Raw genomic sequence first — 18,037 nt, forward strand, 5'->3', positions numbered from 1 at the left:
GCATTGGATCATCTCATGTCCATGATAAGTCGTTTACGGCATCCATTCCAGATAGCGAGTGCAAATTCCAACCTTCAACACATAGACGAGGTCGCAATGTCAACACATACACTATCTTCGAAAGATTATTTCTTGAAACTATAGACCCCTTAGATTATTTCTTTAAATGGTCCCTTCTAATGTTAACTTCATAGTGTTCAAGATTACGCTAATGACTTTGTATTTACATGTAATTGATAATATAAATTACAAATTAAATAATTAAATAATAAAACGTTAATTACAAGACTTTATGATAAAAAATAAAAATAAAAATAAAATAAAAAAATTCTAAAGCCGTCCGCTCTCAAAATCAAATCACAAAAATGCATTAATCTCAACCTAGCCACAAAATCAAACTCGTAAAAAATTCATTCTCACCAAGATGTAAAAAACTCGTAAAAAAAACATATCAACCAATCACAATAAGAAAAATCAATATTACAAGAACAAAACAACTCGGTTCAACTTTGACTTGTTGATCGAGAGTAAATATCTTGACTAACTAGTTGAGTTGTACTCAAGTTGATCAGATGAAACTGATCTTAAAAAATGAATTTAATTTAAAAAAATCTTGAAATTCAATTAATAATTCTAAAATTAAGATAAGAAATATATAAGAAAAGGAAATGAAAAGGGAAAAGTAAGAATGTTTTTTAATTAATCTTTTATATTTTTTAAAAGACCCCGACGTTTTTATTTTCCTCCCTTCTCCCTCGTGATCAGTTGCTCGACGATTCCTATTTTCTTCTATCTCGTATATTTAATTTAAGTGTGTATGAGACGCCGTTAAACTTATAAAATTTTAAAAAAATAATTATAGAAAAATAATTCCTTTTTAATAAAATTGATTCTTCCATAAACAATAAACATTAGCAAAGAATATTTATGACGGATTAAGACGTTCTATCTATTCATGAAGCATTTAGAAATAACTCGGAGACGAAACAAAAACGAAGCTCAAATGCCAATAACCAAAGTGTCTGTTATTTAATAAAAAATAATCTTAACAAATAAAAATAGAAATATCAAAAGGTGTCAATGGGACACAATTGATTAAGATATTATATCTTTGACGAACAGTCTGTTGGATGATGAAAGTCCCACGTCAGCTAATTTAGAGAATAATCATGGGTTTATAATAAAAAAAAAATACTATCTTTGTACGAGGCCTTTTGGAAAAGCCTAAAGTAAAGTCACGAGAGCTTATGCTCAAAGTGGATAATATCATACCATTGTGAAGAGTCGTGTTTGTTCTAACACGATCAATACTATGAATTCCAACCTCCACCTACTCGATTTAAAAAATAAATTAAAAATCAAAAGGCAAAAGGCAAATTTCATCCAGAATCAATCAAGATTTCTCCCGTCTTTCTAAAGCATCTACTCAGTTCAGAAAAGGTGCATAATTCTTTGTATCTAAGAATAAATGACAAATGCAAACATTTACGAAGAACATGGTGAGCCAATCAACAATCAAGATCATCTCATTGGAGCAAACTGGAATACAGTAGTTACTTACAGCACTATGCCATTGGTACGTAAATCTTGGATGTATCAATCAAAGCAGCAGCAGCAGAACCAAAGTGGGATTTTATCCAAGTAATTACAGAGATCTATAGCTCATCAATCCACCTGTGACTATTCTACAACCCAAAAATAGAATTTTTATCCTCAATAATTTCTCAGATAGCAACTTTCTCAGCACTTTCAAAGCAATTGACACAAAGAAAATCATTTTCTTTTTTCTTTTTTTCGTCATTTTTTATGGTGGTGGGGTACCTGATATTTAGGAATGTGTCTGTGTCTGGGACTCTCAGCAGGGCAGTGGAGTGATCCATTCTCTACAGTAGGAGGAGAACTCGAAAAATAATATATATTGTCTGCTAAAATCCGTTCCTCGACTGCAACAGAACCATCCCACATCCTGCTGGTGGATATTGCTTCCTGATGTGGATATTCCTCATTCCTAATACATAAATCAGGATGAATTCTCCAACCTCGGGATTTTCGAGTTTGTGCTGAATGCAATCATCTGTGTCATACCGATAAATTGTTTGTTCTTGTAATTTGGTGCAACATAGAGGAAAAGTTGTCTCGGTTTCATCCCCAAAGGTTGCAGGTTACTAATATGAATCTTGTTTGCAAAACTAGCCTTCAGTTAAAGTTGCAAAGCCAGGTCTGGCTGCTGGGAGTCAACCAGAACACTAGAGGATTGTTTCACGGGAGACCCAGGAGAATGAAAACCAATATTCAAGTCGGGAGGAAGCATTTCGTGTTTCTTCCTTGGCTGGTTATGTGGGCTGAGAGCTTGCCAAGTCGACTGCAACTGGAACTTAGACATGTCGGCCTGAACTAGCTGAGGGTAAATCATGGACCGGTTTTGCAGCTGTTGTTCATTTGCTACAAGAGTGGCTTGTGGAACAAATGCCTGCATAGGGAAATTACTCTTCTCAGACTGAAGCTGATTGCCTCCAGCACGAAACTCGCCCCATGCTCGTGTCATTTGTGGATGAAATTCTCGAGCTGGATTATACAGTGAATCTGCAGAGATTTGACTTTTAGGTGTGGAATTATCTCTGACTTGTTTAAACCCTCCAGCCCCAATGGACATCCATGCACGAGAAGCTACTGCAGCAGCATTATTAGAATCGTCTCTCATTACAGAAGGAGCTGATGATAAAGCTGGCAGAGAATCAGATGAAGATTGATTGGATGAGTTCTCTTGTTTTGGGGCTCTTTCAGGTATCATCATTCTCATCAATTGTACCGGCTTACTGGGGTGTAGGTCCTGTCCATGGGAAGTTGCCACTGGAGCTGTTTGAGAAGGCAAGCTAGGAGACGATACAGCAGCCCGTGGACTATTCAAACAATTGATCGGGAATTTACCGTTAGACAATCCTCCGGCCACCACGCCATTAACACTGGGGAGTTTATATGTCGCAGATTGCACAAGATTCAAGTTTACCGACGAAACATCTCTAGATCTAGAAGTAGTCATATTCAGATTGGCTGGAAGCTGCTTCTCTACACCGAGATCAACATTATTTTGTTTAAATGAGGGCAAGGAATTTAACTCAACTTGGTTTTTAACCTTCTCTCCCTCTGTAAAATTCTTGGTCTGTCGGTTTTTCCGTGGCGATAGACCGGGACTTGGGGTGGAGGACCTAAAGAAAGATGGTTTCCCATCTAAGGTGGATCCTCTAGCGAGACCATTCACCTCTGTACTTGGTGCACTTAGAGGACATTCCTTCTTTGGCAAAGGAGTGTCTGAAGGCTTTCCATCCTTCTTTCTTAATTCGCTGGTAGAATGCAAGTTATTATTAAAACCAAGTTCCTTCTGGTTGTTGTTCTCAAACAATAATACTGGTGTTGGAAGTGGCTCGTATTCTCCAACCCAACCACGGCCAAATTTACATCCAACAGGTACAGCCTGCTGAATCCTCTGGGATGCAACTTTCCACGCACTAGGACCGAGTGTCGCAGCAAATCGAGCCAGACTCCTTGCATAGGAATTCTCCGCATGAAGTCCAACCTAATTTCCATAAAAGAAAGGAAAGGGAAAATGTGAAAACCACAGGATAAGACCACTCAAAAGTGACTGCAGAGACCAGTTTCTTTGTGACAATACCGCAACAAGCTGTCTTATTTCATCCTCAAAGGTTGAAAATATCGACTCCGATCTTGGCGCTGGTGAATTAGAAATATTGTAAGTTGCACGACGGTTGTCATCAAACACAGATGTCTTTCTCCCTAATTTACCTAGAAGACCCTTTCCTGTAAAAGTCAGTAAAAAAAAACTGATTTCGACGTCCCCCAAATAACTTGCTTGCAGAGTTATCAGGAATCAAGCAGAATCATTGGAGAATACCTGAGAAGAGCTCTTCAGCCCTGTCCAGATTAGTAGTATCAAGGAAGGAGGAACTACCCTCTACTTGCCCATCAATATTGTTAGGAACCTCACGGTGAGCACCATGGATTGGATTGGAACTGTTCTGTACATCGCCTGTGCCAGCAAGTGTTGCACCTGAGGAAAAATCAGATCCAATGGGTTCCTGAAAAGTCCTGAAAAAGGGTTTCTTTGGTGGTTGTTTCTTGATGTATGAATTGAATTTTGTACTCTGCTCCAACTTCAACTCTTTCTCCGAGCGTTCAACTTCACTTCTTACCCTCTCAAATTTCTTCTTGGCAAGCTCTTGAATGGAACGTGCCTTTACAAAACCAAGTATGTTAACTAATTCAGAAGACACAAAATAAAGAAATTTGAAACATCAGAATAACTATACCTGTTTGTGATAAATGGTTTCTGGTGAATTGTATTGCATTGCATTTGAGCATATCAGAAATACGTCACGCTGCATCCGAGACGCTCAACAATTAACAAAATATAATAACCCCTTCATCCAGCATTATTCTCAAAACAAAATCAGTACATCAAAAGGAATGAACCTTCACTGACCCAAATAGCAAAACTACAGAATATATTCAGCACGCAAGGGCAGAAGTGGCAAAGCACTGATACTTTGATGGACAATATATACACAGAGTGAAAGGAAAGGAAACCCAACTGAAAACCAACAAGCCAGAAGATTCAATTAATTTACATAAATGAGTGAGAGGAAGAGAGTGGCTATAAAGTTCCTGAGATTGACTAGTCAACCACGCTTGGAACAACCTAAATCCCAAGTTTCCTCATCCAGTGTCTTCCCATTGTCAAAAGTCCTCCATTCCAAGTTTCAAGAACTCCAAAAGTTTAGACATAGCAGAATCATTTTGACTTCTTTCCATGAATGGAAGAAGCTGCTATTAAACTTGGCGAAGAATGTTGGAATGCAGAGACACAGTTCTATTTGAGACTAAACTATATGTATGAAAAACATACATAAACTTCATCCGGGGTGAAGGGTAATCCTACAAGAGGAGTATGGAAACTTCAATAGGCCTAAAAGAGTACAACCAAATGAGTTTCTAAGCTCCACTGGATGAGCCAACGCTTAAAAACATTCAGAATTGAAATCTAGATATACGCATTAAAGATTAGATGAAATTCAGCTGGTTGGAAGATTAGCAGCATGTTATCATCAACCATAGAAAACCAAAGATCCATGGAGCAATCAATGGTGGTTTTACATGTTAGGCTAGGAAACTTAAAGGCACACGCCACCCCCACCCCCGGCCCCAATCCATGATAAAAAAAAATAAAAAGAAAAGGAGAAGAGTAAGAAAGAAAAGAGAAAAGATCAGCCATTAACGTACAAAGCAATGATATTCTGACAACTGTTCCAACCCCCACCCCAAAAGGAGACAAGAAACATAGGACTGTCAGGCACATTAACACGTCCAATGAAGGGATGAATCCTTCGTGGCATCATGTTTGTCGCTTAGTCAGCCCCCAATTAAGCGGCATTCCACAGCTCTAATTGACCGTTGGATCATCAAAGGCTTGGAAAAGCCAGGACACAAATGGATAACCTTAAAGGCACGTGCATGTCGAAGAAAATTCTTCAACCAAAGAATTGGACACCCACCTCAAACTGCTCCAAAGTTGAATATGATCCGTTAGCCAACTTGTTCCTAACGGTAGCAAAGTCCATAGGATGCTCAATGACATCGTGATAGTCAGGAAGCTACAATAACAAACATTATTTCAAATTTGGATGCCGAAGAACACTTGAAACAACCACTTAAAGAGGGGGAAATTGCAGACCTCTTCAGGATCAACTGGTTCAGCATAGACACCATAAGTATCCTTCCTGCCATCATTTCAGATATTTTAATTCTAAGAACTTGGAATTTCACATCATAACAAAATCAAAAAGAAAAAGAGATTCAATTCCCCCCCGTACTTCTGAAGTTTGTCAAGAATCAACTCCAATGTCTTCTTATCAGGTAATGGCAACCCGGATGATCGATCTGAGGGAGTCCCTGATCAAAGGAACACCACAAATTAAACAAACCCAAATCAAATACTAATCTCAAAGATCAAAAGAAGACAAAATTGGAATAAACCTGCAAACTAGAATCACAAATTGAATTGAAAAGAACACAAACCTGGAACAGAGTCGGACCCCTTCGAGCCCACCTTCCTTCCCCTTTCCTGTCAAAACCCATTGTGTCAAATAAAAGGGCATATAAACAAACTCATAAATTCGCAATACAGCACGAGTGATAAACAAGTCGAGAAAGAGACAGAAACAGAGACAGATAAGGCAGACAACAAGGAAAGAGAGAGAATGATATGTGAGTGAGTGAGTGGTGGAGAGAGAAAGGTGGGAGAGCGTGATCAGATTCTGTAGGGGTGTTAGTTTTTGACAGTTGACCCCAAAATCCTTAAAACCTCTCCAAAGACCTAGAGAGAGAGAGAGTGAAACGGATGCTTGAGAAATGGAAAAGAGGTAACACTAATTTTGAAGTCTGGGCCAATGGCGTAAACATCTCAGTGATCTTTCTGCCCTCATGCCTCTCTTGTTCATCAATCTTGTTTGTATTCAAGTACCTCATCAATGTCATCATCTTCATTTTCATCTCCATCTTCATCTTCATCCTCTTCTTCACCTCCGCCAATCCTCCTCTTCTTCAATGGCTTCCTCTCTGGTTCATCTTCCCCTTCCGACGCCGACGAACCGTACTCCGCCGCGTCCTCTCCACGCGCTCCTGACCTAGAAAGTCTGGCCACCGGCGACAGATGCTCTCCGTCTCTGCTCTGGTTCAGCTTCACAACAAGCTTGAGCTTCTTCTCTCTTCTTCTCTCGTTCTCTTCCTCATCCTCGTCGTCTTCTTCAAGAAAATCGTCGTAATCGATGTTGTACCGCACATTCCGGCTGCGGAGGCTCCGTCGCGGTTCAGATTCCGATGATGTCAGTCCTCCACCGGACCGCCGTGCCAGATCTGCCTTCGATGGTCTCCCTTTCTTCTTCCTCTTCACGATCTGACCCATCCCTTTTTCTCTCACTACGAGACTTTCTCTCTCTAGAATTCACTCCCTCTCTCTCTCTCTCTCTCTCTCACTCCTTTTCTTCGGTACATTATTTTCGATGCTGTTTGGCTTTTTCGCGAGGCATCTGTGAGGTCCGAACCTAACCACAACTGCAGCCTCGTTTTCCGAACCTATGGCTCTGACCACCCTTCGGGATTAAAATTTCATCCACTTTTCCTGTTTTAACCCTCCTGCGTAAAAACGATGCTCTTGTAAGACGGCGTGTAGTGCTGCCCGCTACCCGATTCCCTGCCCGCTTCACCTTCCGTGTTGCTTTTGCTCCTGCCCGTGGTTCTACGTCATTTCTCTCTCACTTTTATAGCCTACGCGCTTATAGCGCGTGAATTAAGATACAAAAATAATAATTATCCAAAGTTAAATTATAAATTTAGTATCTAAATAAATAAAGTCAAAATTTAGTCATGAATATTTGGCAATCACAAGTACTAATTTTCTTTCCCAGTCCCTTGTTCGACATTTGAGAATTTATAATCTATTGGCACGACTAACCATGTTAGATGAACACGACTCTCCACAATGGTATGATTGTCCACTTTGAACATAAGCTCTCGTGGCTCTACCTTGTGCTTCCCCAAAATGCCTCATTTCAATGGAGGAAGTATCTTTTGATTATAAACTCACGATCATTCCCTAAATTAGCCAACGTGAGACTTTCATCATCCAACATAGATGACCCAATAATTCGATCAACTTGAATTATGGGTCTGGTTGAATTTTTAAATAATTAAAATTTTGGATCGGTTACAAAGTTCACATTTTTTCAACAAAAAAAAAAAAGGTTACAGCTCAATCCCACCTACTTTTAAGATTATTATAAAAATTAAAATATTCGACATTTGTAACCGATGTTAGGAATGTGTTGTGATTTGTAAATATTTGATATTTGAATCTTATGAATTTTTAGTCATTAATGTAACATACATCGTAGATAAGTAACAAACCGTGGTAACCCAACTACAAAATAGAGGATTGAAAATTTTATTTGGGTTGTTCGGGTCATTAATCCAACCAAGTATAAACTTTGGGTTAATATAAAAGACTTACCACCGAACCCAACCTAACTCAATCTATGTACATTCCTAATTTTAATAAATTTTAAGCCGTTCTTCGTGGTAAGTAAGTGAAATTTTTAATTCATGTAAATCAACTAATAATTCAATTAATAACGAAAATACTATGTTCGGTCCGCGTACAACAACCGCAATGACTAATATACCCTCAATCTTGAACAAATATGCTCAGCTGAGGTAGCTGCAATAATATGAATAATTATTAATGGGTTTATTTCACCTTTTAATGATATTGAGTAATTAATTTAAATATAAATATATATTTTAATTATTATTTATTATCTATCTATTTTTTATTTTGTTACTAAATTTATAATAATGGACACGATATTAATATTAATTCATTTAATTTTTAAGGGAGAAGGTTATAATTTTTTATTGCTGTTATTACTATTTTTCCATTTAATCGTAATTATTAAACTAAATTAGATTAATTACAGAAAAAACTGTTTAAAATATTGTTTTTTAATTCCTTCCAATTTTTAACGTGAAACCCACGCGTAACCTAGGCGAGTGAGAGGTAGTTTTCAAAAATTGTTTGCGAAAGCGACAGTGGGACCCAGTCCAACCCACTGTATGATATATTATTTTACACGTCTGCCGGACAGGACATTTCCGTCATTTTACAACCTTCTACCTTCTGTTTTACTTCGTCTGCCACGTGGCTGTTCTTTAAAATTGCAGTCAGATTCTAGTTTGTTTTGTATCGTGTCAACGGCTCTGATGAAGCCACGCGGCGATCGGAGCGACCATCGATGAAAATTTGATTGGTGCTACGTGTGGCCCTGGTGGATTTATAAATTATAATTTAATTAAATTACTATTAAAAAAAATCAATAATAACATTAACATTAATTTAGATAAGTATTATTAATATTTTGTTTAAAAAATGAATGTATTTAAAAATTTTGATTAATACCTTTTTAATTTTTTTTAATTTTCAAAAATATCTTTAAACTTATTTTCAACCCATCATTTTTATTGTTTTATTTAATTTCACCATCTATTTTTATATTTTGGTTACTTTAATAAAAAAGGTCGGTATTTAGTTGTCTTTAGTTTTATGACAATATTGAACTTTATTAGTATGTTACAATTTTCGCTCGTTGTTTTTTATTGATTTTTTTTTTGTCGATAATTATAGATTGATTAGTGTTTGTTTGCGAACTTTTAATATATTTTATCAAATATTATATCCGAATAATTATAAATGGTCGATAAATAAAACTTTAAAAAACATTGACAATCCAACCCTACTCAACCCGAAAATAGAAGGTTGGGTTCCGTTTTGAAAAGGTTGGTGTTGGATTGGTTGGTTACCAATCAAACCAACCCGAACTTTTAGACTGGGTAAAAAAAAAAAAATCCTCCAACTCAACTCAGACTATGTAAACCCCTATATTTGAGTACTAATCGTAGACTATTTTTATAATTATAATTTAGTCTCTATGAGATTTTAAATTTTTTAATTATGCATAATAAATTTAAAGTATTAAAAAATTTAACAAATCGTTAAATAATTTTAAAACCTTTAAATTAAATAGACATAATTGAAACACTTTTAAAATATTAAATACTAAAATTATTGTTTGGTTTTCTATTTTATTTTAGAGTTTTTTTTTTTTTTTTTTTTTTAATAATAAAAATTATACTAAAATCACGGTAGCATTTGCTCCTTCGGTCTTCATCCATGGAGAAGCTGAAGAAGTCGGTGATCGAAATCGCCTACAGCAGGGACCACGCTAAGCTCTCTTCTCTGCAACGGTCCCTCATCCCCTTTCTCTACATGGCGTCTTCTCTCTACAAGCTCGGTCTGTCCCTTCGTCACCATTTCTACCTCTACGGCATATGTTCCAAGCATCGGTATAGAACCTATTTTGAACTGTTCACGACTATCATTGGACGCAATTTCTTCTGAACTTAAGATCAATTCCTGGTCTAGATGTTGTTTTATGGTCGGTTTTTAGCCGCATTGAAAGGTTTGAATCTGGTTTTTGAAAATTTGGGAGTATGAGTGAGTTGCTTGTGCTGGTTAATGTGTTTTTGCGCGATTTGTTTCGTAATAGCGAAGGGAAGTTGGAAATTGATGCACTGGATTGTGTTAATCTTCATTCTTTAGTTATTGATATTTCTTGTAATTTTTATTTCGTTTTGGTGTTTTTACGTTTTCTGTATGTTGATATGAAGGTTGCCAGTGCCAGTTATTAGTGTTGGGAATTTGACTTGGGGAGGCAATGGGAAAACACCAATGGTCGAGTTCATTGCCTTATGGCTTGCGAGCTCTGGGATTTCACCTCTAATTCTTAATAGGGTAACTCAATTTGAAGATAACATGATTTTCTTTTCCACATTTCACAATTTCAGTACTGATGGATGTGTGCCAAAGCTCGATTTTGCTGCTTGAAATATTGATTTTGATGCTTGAAGTAAGCTGGAAATTTAGTTTTGGTGGTGCTTCAAGAATTATTTGTTTGTTAATTGTCCATAACTTTATGGTATTCTAAAAATTAAGATGGAAATCATGAATCCTGCTGGGTTGATGCCTGCCAGGGCTATGCTGGTGGGGATGAAGCTAAAATGCTTAGGAGGCATCTTGCTGGGAGTCTCGTTAAAGTAGGTATTGGAGCAGATAGGAGAGCGACTGCTGCTTGGTATTTTAACAAATATGGTTACGTTGGATCTCGGAGTAGCACATTGACTGAGAAGCATTGTTTAGAACAAGCGAGAAATCTTCCGAAGTCCGAAAAAATTGGTGCTATTATTCTTGATGATGGAATGCAGGTACATAATCATCTAACTCTTAGTTGTTAATGATGCTTTTACTGGGGATCTCATGCACGAGATTTGTAAAAGGGCGACGGATAGAACCAGTGGTATGAATAGGTTATCAGGAACTCACAAGCCTCGTTGATTCTGATTTTTTACTAGGTTTTGTTGTTTAGAGACTTTGGAAATGGATTTTTTGCTACAGATTTTTGACTGTGATAGCTTAATATTGTTCATGGAATTCAGCACTGGAGTTTGCACCATGACTTGGAGATTGTTATGTTCAATGGGATAACACTGTGGGGAAATGGGCAATTATTACCACTTGGACCTTTAAGAGAACCATTGGCTGCACTCGAGAAGGCAGACGTTGCCATTGTTCATCATGCTAATCTGGTAAAGAACGTGGATCGAACTTTTATCGCATATGGCTGCTGGCAGCTTCTTCAGGAAGATCTAACTGCCTGTTATAAAGTCTGAATCTATGTAAACTTGAAATTTATCCTTGAAACCACAGATTTCAGCACAAAGAATCGAAGATATCATTATAACGTTGCGGAAAATTAAGGATTCGCTTACTGTGGTGTTTACCGAAATGGCTCCTTCATTCTTCTTTGAAGTTACAAATATCAATTCCAGAATATCTTTGAGAACATTATCTAACAGAGTTGTATTATGTGTTTCTGCCATTGGCTCTGCTGATGCTTTTGTGCAGACAATGCAGAAGGTATCGCAACAATTCGTTTCGTTTCCATCTTCTCGTTACTTTTGGCTTTGTTTTGATGTGTTCAAGAAGATCGTAGCTTGATCGATGTTTTCTGTTGTTCGCATTAGCATTTCAATCGTCTTATCCATTTTTCGTTTCCATCTTCTCATTACTTTTGACTTTGTTTTTATGCGTTCAAGAAGATCGTAGCTTGACCAATGTTTTCTGTTGTTTGCATTAGCATTTCAATCGTCTTATCCATTTTGTACCTAATGTTTTCATTGGTAATTGGAAAATCGTTCCCTGCAGATAGGAGCATATCATGTTGATCGACTCGACTTCACCGACCATCACATGTTTCAAGACAGGGTAACTATTTTTCTACTGCATGTCTGTCATGTCTCATACAATATCCTATAGACATAGTGGCGTTTACACATATAATCCAGGTCTTGCAAACTAGAAATGTATAAATCGAATTATTTCTCTCGACCTTTTTCGCCACCTTCGATTCGTATTGTTGACGCCTCAACTGTCTATTTTCAAATCATATAGGATATGGCATTGATTAAAATAAAGCTTGAGGAATTGGAGAAGACGCTTGCCTCTAAACCAGTCATTGTTGTTACAGAAAAGGTGAGTACAAACAATACACATCTTGCTAAGTTATGCATGATTGTGATGCCTGTCAGTCCTCCCTTGTAATCTTTCAAGGTTTTGGGTTCAAAATTTTATCTTAGAAGTTAGAACCCGTGTCATCTCCCGGACTTGACCTTTCGTTAGAGTGGAATTTGTATCTGAAAACTTATATCTTCCCAGGATTTTGATCGGGATCCAGCGATATTCGAGAACTTGCATCCATACCGTGTTTTGGTCCTTCGTTCTCAACTGAAAATCATGAACATCAGAGGTTGCAACGAGGATCGCTTCGAGGAGTTGTTGGAGAAGACGGTACGAGTGAAATTGTCTTCTGTAATGAGGTCTTCTGAGCTCAAAGTTTGCAGTTGAGGTTAGATCTTAGACCATCTAAATAGTTCATGTTCAATTATGATGTATCGCATATGTTTCATGTAATATTGAAAAATTAAAAAAGAAAAAAAGAACATGGAAAACTGATAATAATAATATTGTTGTTGTTATTATAATCGAGGTGGCGAAATCGTTGACCAACGTCTCACTAATCGACAACAACTTGTATAGAATCTTGTTGCCCGTCGTCTTCAACCTTATATTTCAAAAGGGTTTCACAGCTAGTAGACATTTTCGAGTATTCTCATCGATCAAGTTGAAGTTTAGTTGCTTATACACAATTCACTCTTTTTTCTTCTATTGGATTCCATTGCTATGTCATTCTTAGATTTACAACCATTCAAGCATCTTTGTTTGTTCCTAGTCGTTAATTGGTCGTGGTCGGTCTCGTATTCGCCTCCAATATCACTTCGCACGCTTGCGAGAGTGAGTGCTCAAATCTTACCTTAATTTTTTAGTTATTTTGTTCGTTTAACCTCGAAATGTTGTTGATGCAGTATCGTTCACCCTTTGATATAAAGTGCATAGTTTATCGAGGAGGAGATCGTACGCTCGTTGGCTGTCGAAAAGAGAAGAAACTCATTGTGAAGTAAGGGACAACCAATTGACCGGCTAGTTCAATCCAATACTCAAATCTTACCTCAACTTTAAGTTATTTTCATTACTTCAACCTCAAAATGTTGTTGATGCAGCATCGTTTACCCTCTATCATAAAGTACAAAGTTTATCAAGGAGGAAACCATGCGCTCATCAGTTGTCGAAAAGGGAAACAAAAAAACCATGTGAACGCTCACTATGAATTAAGGGACGAGCAATCAATCCGGTTCAATCCGATCCGGCTGGTCCAATCCAACTGAACTGGTATGCTTCAATTCAACTAGTTTGGTCTATTTTCGTTGAGTTTTTAGCCGATTTCGATCATACCAATTTTTATTATGATTTAGAGTACGAAACACACTATTCTGTCACGTTTTGAAGTTTCCATAGTAAGTAGTTTGTTGGACAAGTCGACGTGCTCTAACTTACATGATTGAGCATAAAAGAGTAATATAAATTATTGGTTTTGGTATTGTGCCCATGGCTTCCACAAGAAACTATGCACATGGCTTCAACAATTTCTCATGTGATCATCTATTACAAAATCTAACCAACAAACAGAACACATCAACAGTCGTAGATTCTAAAATTGGTATAAGAAAGAGGGAACTTTCATGTTTTACTTCTTTCGAACTAAAATTCGAATGGACGAACCAATTTTTGATGTTCGTTTACCGATTTGAGTATAATTTTATAGTAAATTATCGATTGTTATCGAAAAGGTTGGTTGTTTGATTCCCATCTTATAATTTATTGAACTAAAAAAATAAGCAAAGCTTATAATGCACAAATGATGATAGTGATATGTGTATAGTTCTTTAGATGATCAAATATTAAAATTAGCAAAACGAAAAATTAAAGATATTAACCTATTGTTGTCGTGGACAAAAGAAAACCCATTTGACTTTCGTGTGATAACAATGATAAATTTGTTTAATAGGGAAAGATGTAACCTATAAGAAGACTGTACACTGATGTGATGTCTGCCATGTAGGTCAAAGAAATTTGAGTGCATTAGAGAACGAGAAAGAGTTTTCTTTCAAGCAAAACGTAGGGTTTTTCTATGTTTCTTACGAATTAGGTCATAATTCAAATGAATAGAATAGAACATAACCAAAGAGGCCATGAGTTGAGAGCGTGTATGACGCATATTCCCTTAAAGGAATAGGCCTTTCTTAGCCCGAGCTCAATTCCCTTCCTCTCCTTTAGTTGTGTTATCTTCCATTTCTTTGGAATTAGATCGTCTAATAGTGATTTTTGTTTTTTAAGTTCTTGAATAGTACCGAGTAATGAATAAACAAAAATGTAGAGTAATAGTTGCTTTCTTACTTAAAATATTTTTATAATTTTTATTTAAAACATTGTTAATAAAAGTCTTTCCATGATCTTAATTAAATATAATTAGTTTTTTTATTTTCATATTTGAGTTTTGGTATAGTTATGCAATAGCTCGTATCATTCACATGTAATTATAATAAAGAAATGTAACACGTAAAGTGAACTTATCTTTATATTGATTTGATAGGGTGAAGTACAATGTTGTATAAATATCCCGACAGCTTGTACTCGAGCCAGCTTGTTGATTGATGGATCAATCTCTAGCCTATTGATATTACTGGATACGTCTTTGGCTTGGTGATCATTATTAAAGAATTTATCGAAATCTTGAAATCTTTACACTTCAAATGCCTTCAACTTATCTACAATAACTTTAGATGTAACAATCCGTCCCCATGATTTGGATCCTGCTTTTCTCTTTTAAGCGTGAAGATTGTCCCCACAAACCAACACGAGTCCTCCCAGCATGTTTTGTCTTCACTCATATACATCATAGAAAAATTTCAAGTGCACTTAGCTATGAAATTCTTATGTTTGAACCACCAAAAAAGAAAGTGTCCGTGATTGGTACAAGTAACTTTTAATTTTTTTTAGGCATTTCTTAACCATTTCATCCTCGTAATCACTCTCATTTGAATATAGTCTAGGTTCATTCATGTACCCTCTTCTAATTGGGTGTCATATGTCCACCAACTTTCGTCTTTGTTCATTCATGTACCCTCTTCTAATTGGGTGTCATATGCCCACCAACTTTCGTCTTTGTTCGTTTTCGAACCACGTCGTACTGTTCTAATACCATTAGTAACGACCCTACCTAGAATTCAAATCAATATTCAAAATTCTGGACCCTACCTAGAATTCAAATCAATATTCAAAATTCTGGTTAAAATCCTTGACATGAATTGTTTCATTAGATGTTCAAAGTTTTAGAGCCTCGAGTCTTATGATTAGTCATTGAAGAATTTTATGATCGATTTTATGTGCATGAGTGGATGATTTTTTTTAACATTGTTCAGTGATAAACGAATAATCTAAAACTTCATTCATTACCAGATTCCATTTCTCAGAAGTGATCTTACAATATTTTCAAACAAACAACAAGAATTTCCTTTTTCAATCAAATGGCAAAAGAAAATCACAGAGAATCCGATTCCAAATCTCTATTCTCAGCAACACAATCCTGAATTCACCTTCACCACACAAAAGCACCGAAAAAAAGCAAAGAAAATTGCAATTTCTGTACAGAACACGAAAAAAGTTCAATGGCTTTACCTTCAATTTTCGCTATCTCTTGTTACCGCCAAAGCCTTGTTTCTTCCTCCTTTCACTGGCGCCTTTTTCATCGTCTTCCATCAATGCTTTCCCCTCGCTCTCATCGGTACTGTACGATTTCATAATGAACTCCGGCACAATGAAATTCGCTATCAAATACACGATCAGAAGCACGCCGCTACACAGATTGCCAAAAGAAAACAGAAATTGAGGAGATTAATCTCAGATTGGCTCGATTTTCGAATCTAAAAGAATGAGAAAGTAGCGCACCTTGTCTGGAGGAGGACCGATACGTCGCCGGACTGCGACGGAGGAATAGTACTGTTTGCGAGAACTAGAGAGTTTGGAATTGCGTTGGCTGTTAGTGAAGCGAATCGGTTGCTTTGTGGAGAAATGTAAATTCGTGGCTGAGATTGTGAGTTGTTCTGCTTTCGTTGCCGGCGATTTGGCTTGAAATGAGATCGGAGAACAGGCAACTCAATGGCGGAGGTAATGCAATTCATCGAGAAAACGGATTTTACCGGCGGAGGAAGATAGAGACTCTGCCAAGCCATTTTGGGGTTTCTATTCGCTGTGTGCGTTTGGATAACTTTTATGCGAAATTAAAATGAAAAAAGAAAAAAAAAACATTTTAGTAATTTGACTATTTTGACCTCACAAGTCGTGGTAACAAATTTTAAATTCATTCTCGTTTTCTATCATTGTTCCGTGCTCGTCATTGTGTCACTAATCGGCTATCGTCGTTAGATCCCATATCGGTTGGATAAGAGAATGAAACATTTCTTATAAAAGTGTGGAAACATATTCCTAACAGACACGTTTTGACACTGTGAGGCTAACAACGACACGTAACAGACCGAAGCCGACAATATCTGCTAGCAGTGGGCTTGGATTGTTACAAATGCTCGGTGGACTTCGGTTGCTACAGTCGTTGTCTTAAAGTTCTTTGTATAACGCTAGAATATAAGTAAGAAGCCAAATTTGAAACAAATTGATCAAATGAATAGTCAAACGATTACTTTTAACTAGGAATGCAAAAGACCCGACCTGGTTTTCGTTCCCAGTTTTTAGATTTAGTTGATACTGGTCGACTGTCGTTGTCTCAATGTCCTATGTATGACGCTGCAATAAGTAAGGAGCCAAATTTGAAACGAATCGATCAACTGAGTAGTCAAACCATTACTTATAATCAGGAATGCATAAAACTTTGGGCTTTCGTTCCCAGTTTATAAATTTAGTTGTCAGATAATAACGTCGAAGTGAGCAAAACTTCCGATTTCTAAATTTAATTTTTTATTTATTTTCTTAGGTCCGAATCAAGACTTGAATTTGCCTAATCATGGGACACGACTCTGGCAATCTCATGGTGTAAATCGAACTTCCATTAAATTAGGGTTGACTAAAGAAGCTTGTCTCATCCGTAAGTTGACCAAAGCTTGACACGAGCTAAAGGATTTGATCTAGACGAGATGGGCTAGTAAATCATGATGAAAAACAGCTCGGCACGTCGAAGTTTTGTTGGGACATGTGCGCCCACGAAAAATCTCAAAGACGTTAATTGATGACTTACTTCAAGCTCGGATCAAAACAACCAAACGTTCAAATTAATGCTCTCACATTTATCATATTAAAAACAAAATGGCTAAATTCCACGTGGAAAATTACAAAGTTAGGTGGCTAATGATTTTCTTTCCATATTATATTCGGCTAAAAATTCTCGTTGTAATTTATTATTTCCTAAATTATTAAAGTTTTAAAATTCAAAATAGGACAATAAAACGAGGGGCAAATAGGTCAAACCACACAAAATCTAATGGGATCCAATGAAATTGCTCTTTTAGAAATATAAAAATAAAATTAGCTAAATTACTATTTTGGTCATCGAAAAATTTATTTATTTTATTAGTTATAATTATTATTTAACCATATTAAATTTAGACATTGAAAAAAATATATAAGTGGGAGTGTGAAAATAATATTTTAATCTACAGAGCTCTCACACCTATTCTGACTTTCTACTATCTTCCAATGAAAACAAGACACGTGTCCGGTTTCACTTGAACTGGCCCACACCCTGTGCGAGCCTCGAGCCTTCCAATTTTCCATATCATGGCGTAAAGGAAACAAATCGAAACGTGTTCGACATTCCTTTTCCTCCCTACTCCGTCTTCCTCCCCTCGCTGGTTCTCTTCGAAACCCTTTTTTTTTTTTTTTTTTTTTTTT

General features: G+C 36.7%; 4 protein-coding genes across 18 annotated transcripts in view; 2 read left to right on the top strand and 2 right to left on the bottom strand.

The window, feature by feature from the left end:
• Nucleotides 1-1,488: 1,488 nt before the first annotated feature.
• On the bottom strand, nucleotides 1,489-7,073 carry LOC111446273. Of its 3 annotated transcripts, none has more exons than XR_002711044.1 (10): nucleotides 6,536-7,073; nucleotides 6,091-6,136; nucleotides 5,886-5,964; nucleotides 5,747-5,792; nucleotides 5,568-5,666; nucleotides 4,326-4,394; nucleotides 3,911-4,250; nucleotides 3,671-3,816; nucleotides 1,822-3,574; nucleotides 1,489-1,680 (listed from the first exon to the last, which is right to left on the bottom strand). XR_002711044.1 is itself a non-coding variant. In XM_023085011.1 (9 exons), exons 1-9 carry the CDS (start codon nucleotides 6,974-6,976, stop codon nucleotides 2,201-2,203), a joined length of 2,640 nt encoding a protein of 879 aa, XP_022940779.1. In that variant the 5' UTR covers nucleotides 6,977-7,073; the 3' UTR covers nucleotides 1,501-2,200. The 3 variants fall into 3 exon arrangements, 1 of the variants encoding a protein (XP_022940779.1); XR_002711043.1 differs by having other exon boundaries at nucleotides 1,489-1,685; XM_023085011.1 differs by having other exon boundaries at nucleotides 1,501-3,574.
• Nucleotides 7,074-9,768: 2,695 nt separating this feature from the next.
• On the top strand, nucleotides 9,769-13,939 carry LOC111446046 (probable tetraacyldisaccharide 4'-kinase, mitochondrial). 9 transcript variants are annotated; one of them, XM_023084679.1, is made up of 11 exons: nucleotides 9,769-9,969; nucleotides 10,294-10,417; nucleotides 10,657-10,887; nucleotides 11,119-11,268; nucleotides 11,390-11,599; nucleotides 11,888-11,947; nucleotides 12,134-12,214; nucleotides 12,398-12,587; nucleotides 12,729-13,033; nucleotides 13,105-13,196; nucleotides 13,300-13,939. In XM_023084679.1, exons 1-8 carry the CDS (start codon nucleotides 9,797-9,799, stop codon nucleotides 12,584-12,586), a joined length of 1,218 nt encoding a protein of 405 aa, XP_022940447.1. In that variant the 5' UTR covers nucleotides 9,769-9,796; the 3' UTR covers nucleotide 12,587; nucleotides 12,729-13,033; nucleotides 13,105-13,196; nucleotides 13,300-13,939. The 9 variants fall into 9 exon arrangements, with proteins under 9 accessions (XP_022940447.1, XP_022940438.1, XP_022940443.1 ...); XM_023084670.1 differs by having other exon boundaries at nucleotides 13,105-13,939; XM_023084675.1 differs by having other exon boundaries at nucleotides 13,129-13,939.
• Nucleotides 13,940-15,569: 1,630 nt separating this feature from the next.
• Nucleotides 15,570-16,389, bottom strand: LOC111446047. The gene is made up of 2 exons (XM_023084681.1): nucleotides 16,085-16,389; nucleotides 15,570-15,992 (listed from the first exon to the last, which is right to left on the bottom strand). The coding sequence occupies exons 1-2, from the start codon at nucleotides 16,366-16,368 to the stop codon at nucleotides 15,827-15,829; spliced, it is 450 nt and encodes a 149-aa protein (XP_022940449.1). The 5' UTR covers nucleotides 16,369-16,389; the 3' UTR covers nucleotides 15,570-15,826.
• A 1,564-nt stretch (nucleotides 16,390-17,953) lies between these two features.
• The window catches only part of LOC111446045 (dihydrolipoyllysine-residue succinyltransferase component of 2-oxoglutarate dehydrogenase complex 1, mitochondrial-like), an 8,501-nt gene continuing 8,417 nt past the window's right edge, over nucleotides 17,954-18,037 (top strand). For 2 of the 5 annotated variants that reach the window (XR_002710996.1, XR_002710995.1), the window contains exon 1: nucleotides 17,956-18,013. The gene's annotated coding sequence lies outside the window, so the exon portion shown is untranslated. Of the gene's footprint in view, nucleotides 18,014-18,037 lie in introns of all 5 variants that reach the window. The other 3 variants (XM_023084668.1, XM_023084669.1, XM_023084667.1) reach the window with 3 other exon arrangements.

This window comes from Cucurbita moschata, unplaced genomic scaffold, assembly GCF_002738365.1.
Source record: "Cucurbita moschata cultivar Rifu unplaced genomic scaffold, Cmos_1.0 Cmo_Scf00008, whole genome shotgun sequence".
NCBI lineage: Eukaryota > Viridiplantae > Streptophyta > Magnoliopsida > Cucurbitales > Cucurbitaceae > Cucurbita > Cucurbita moschata.

Coding starts and splice junctions, on each gene's coding strand:
- LOC111446273 (XM_023085011.1), bottom strand. CDS start 6,976: ATGGGTCAGATCGTGAAGAGGAAGAAGAAAGGGAGACCATCGAAGGCA. Junction 5,793..5,885: donor ATTCTTGACAAACTTCAGAA/GTACGGGGGGGA, acceptor AAATGATGGCAG/GAAGGATACTTATGGTGTCT. Junction 4,251..4,325: donor AAACCATTTATCACAAACAG/GTATAGTTATTC, acceptor GGTTTTGTAAAG/GCACGTTCCATTCAAGAGCT.
- LOC111446046 (XM_023084670.1), top strand. CDS start 9,797: ATGGAGAAGCTGAAGAAGTCGGTGATCGAAATCGCCTACAGCAGGGAC. Junction 10,888..11,118: donor TTCTTGATGATGGAATGCAG/GTACATAATCAT, acceptor CATGGAATTCAG/CACTGGAGTTTGCACCATGA. Junction 11,269..11,389: donor TTGTTCATCATGCTAATCTG/GTAAAGAACGTG, acceptor TTGAAACCACAG/ATTTCAGCACAAAGAATCGA.
- LOC111446047 (XM_023084681.1), bottom strand. CDS start 16,368: ATGGCTTGGCAGAGTCTCTATCTTCCTCCGCCGGTAAAATCCGTTTTC. Junction 15,993..16,084: donor TCGGTCCTCCTCCAGACAAG/GTGCGCTACTTT, acceptor CAATCTGTGTAG/CGGCGTGCTTCTGATCGTGT.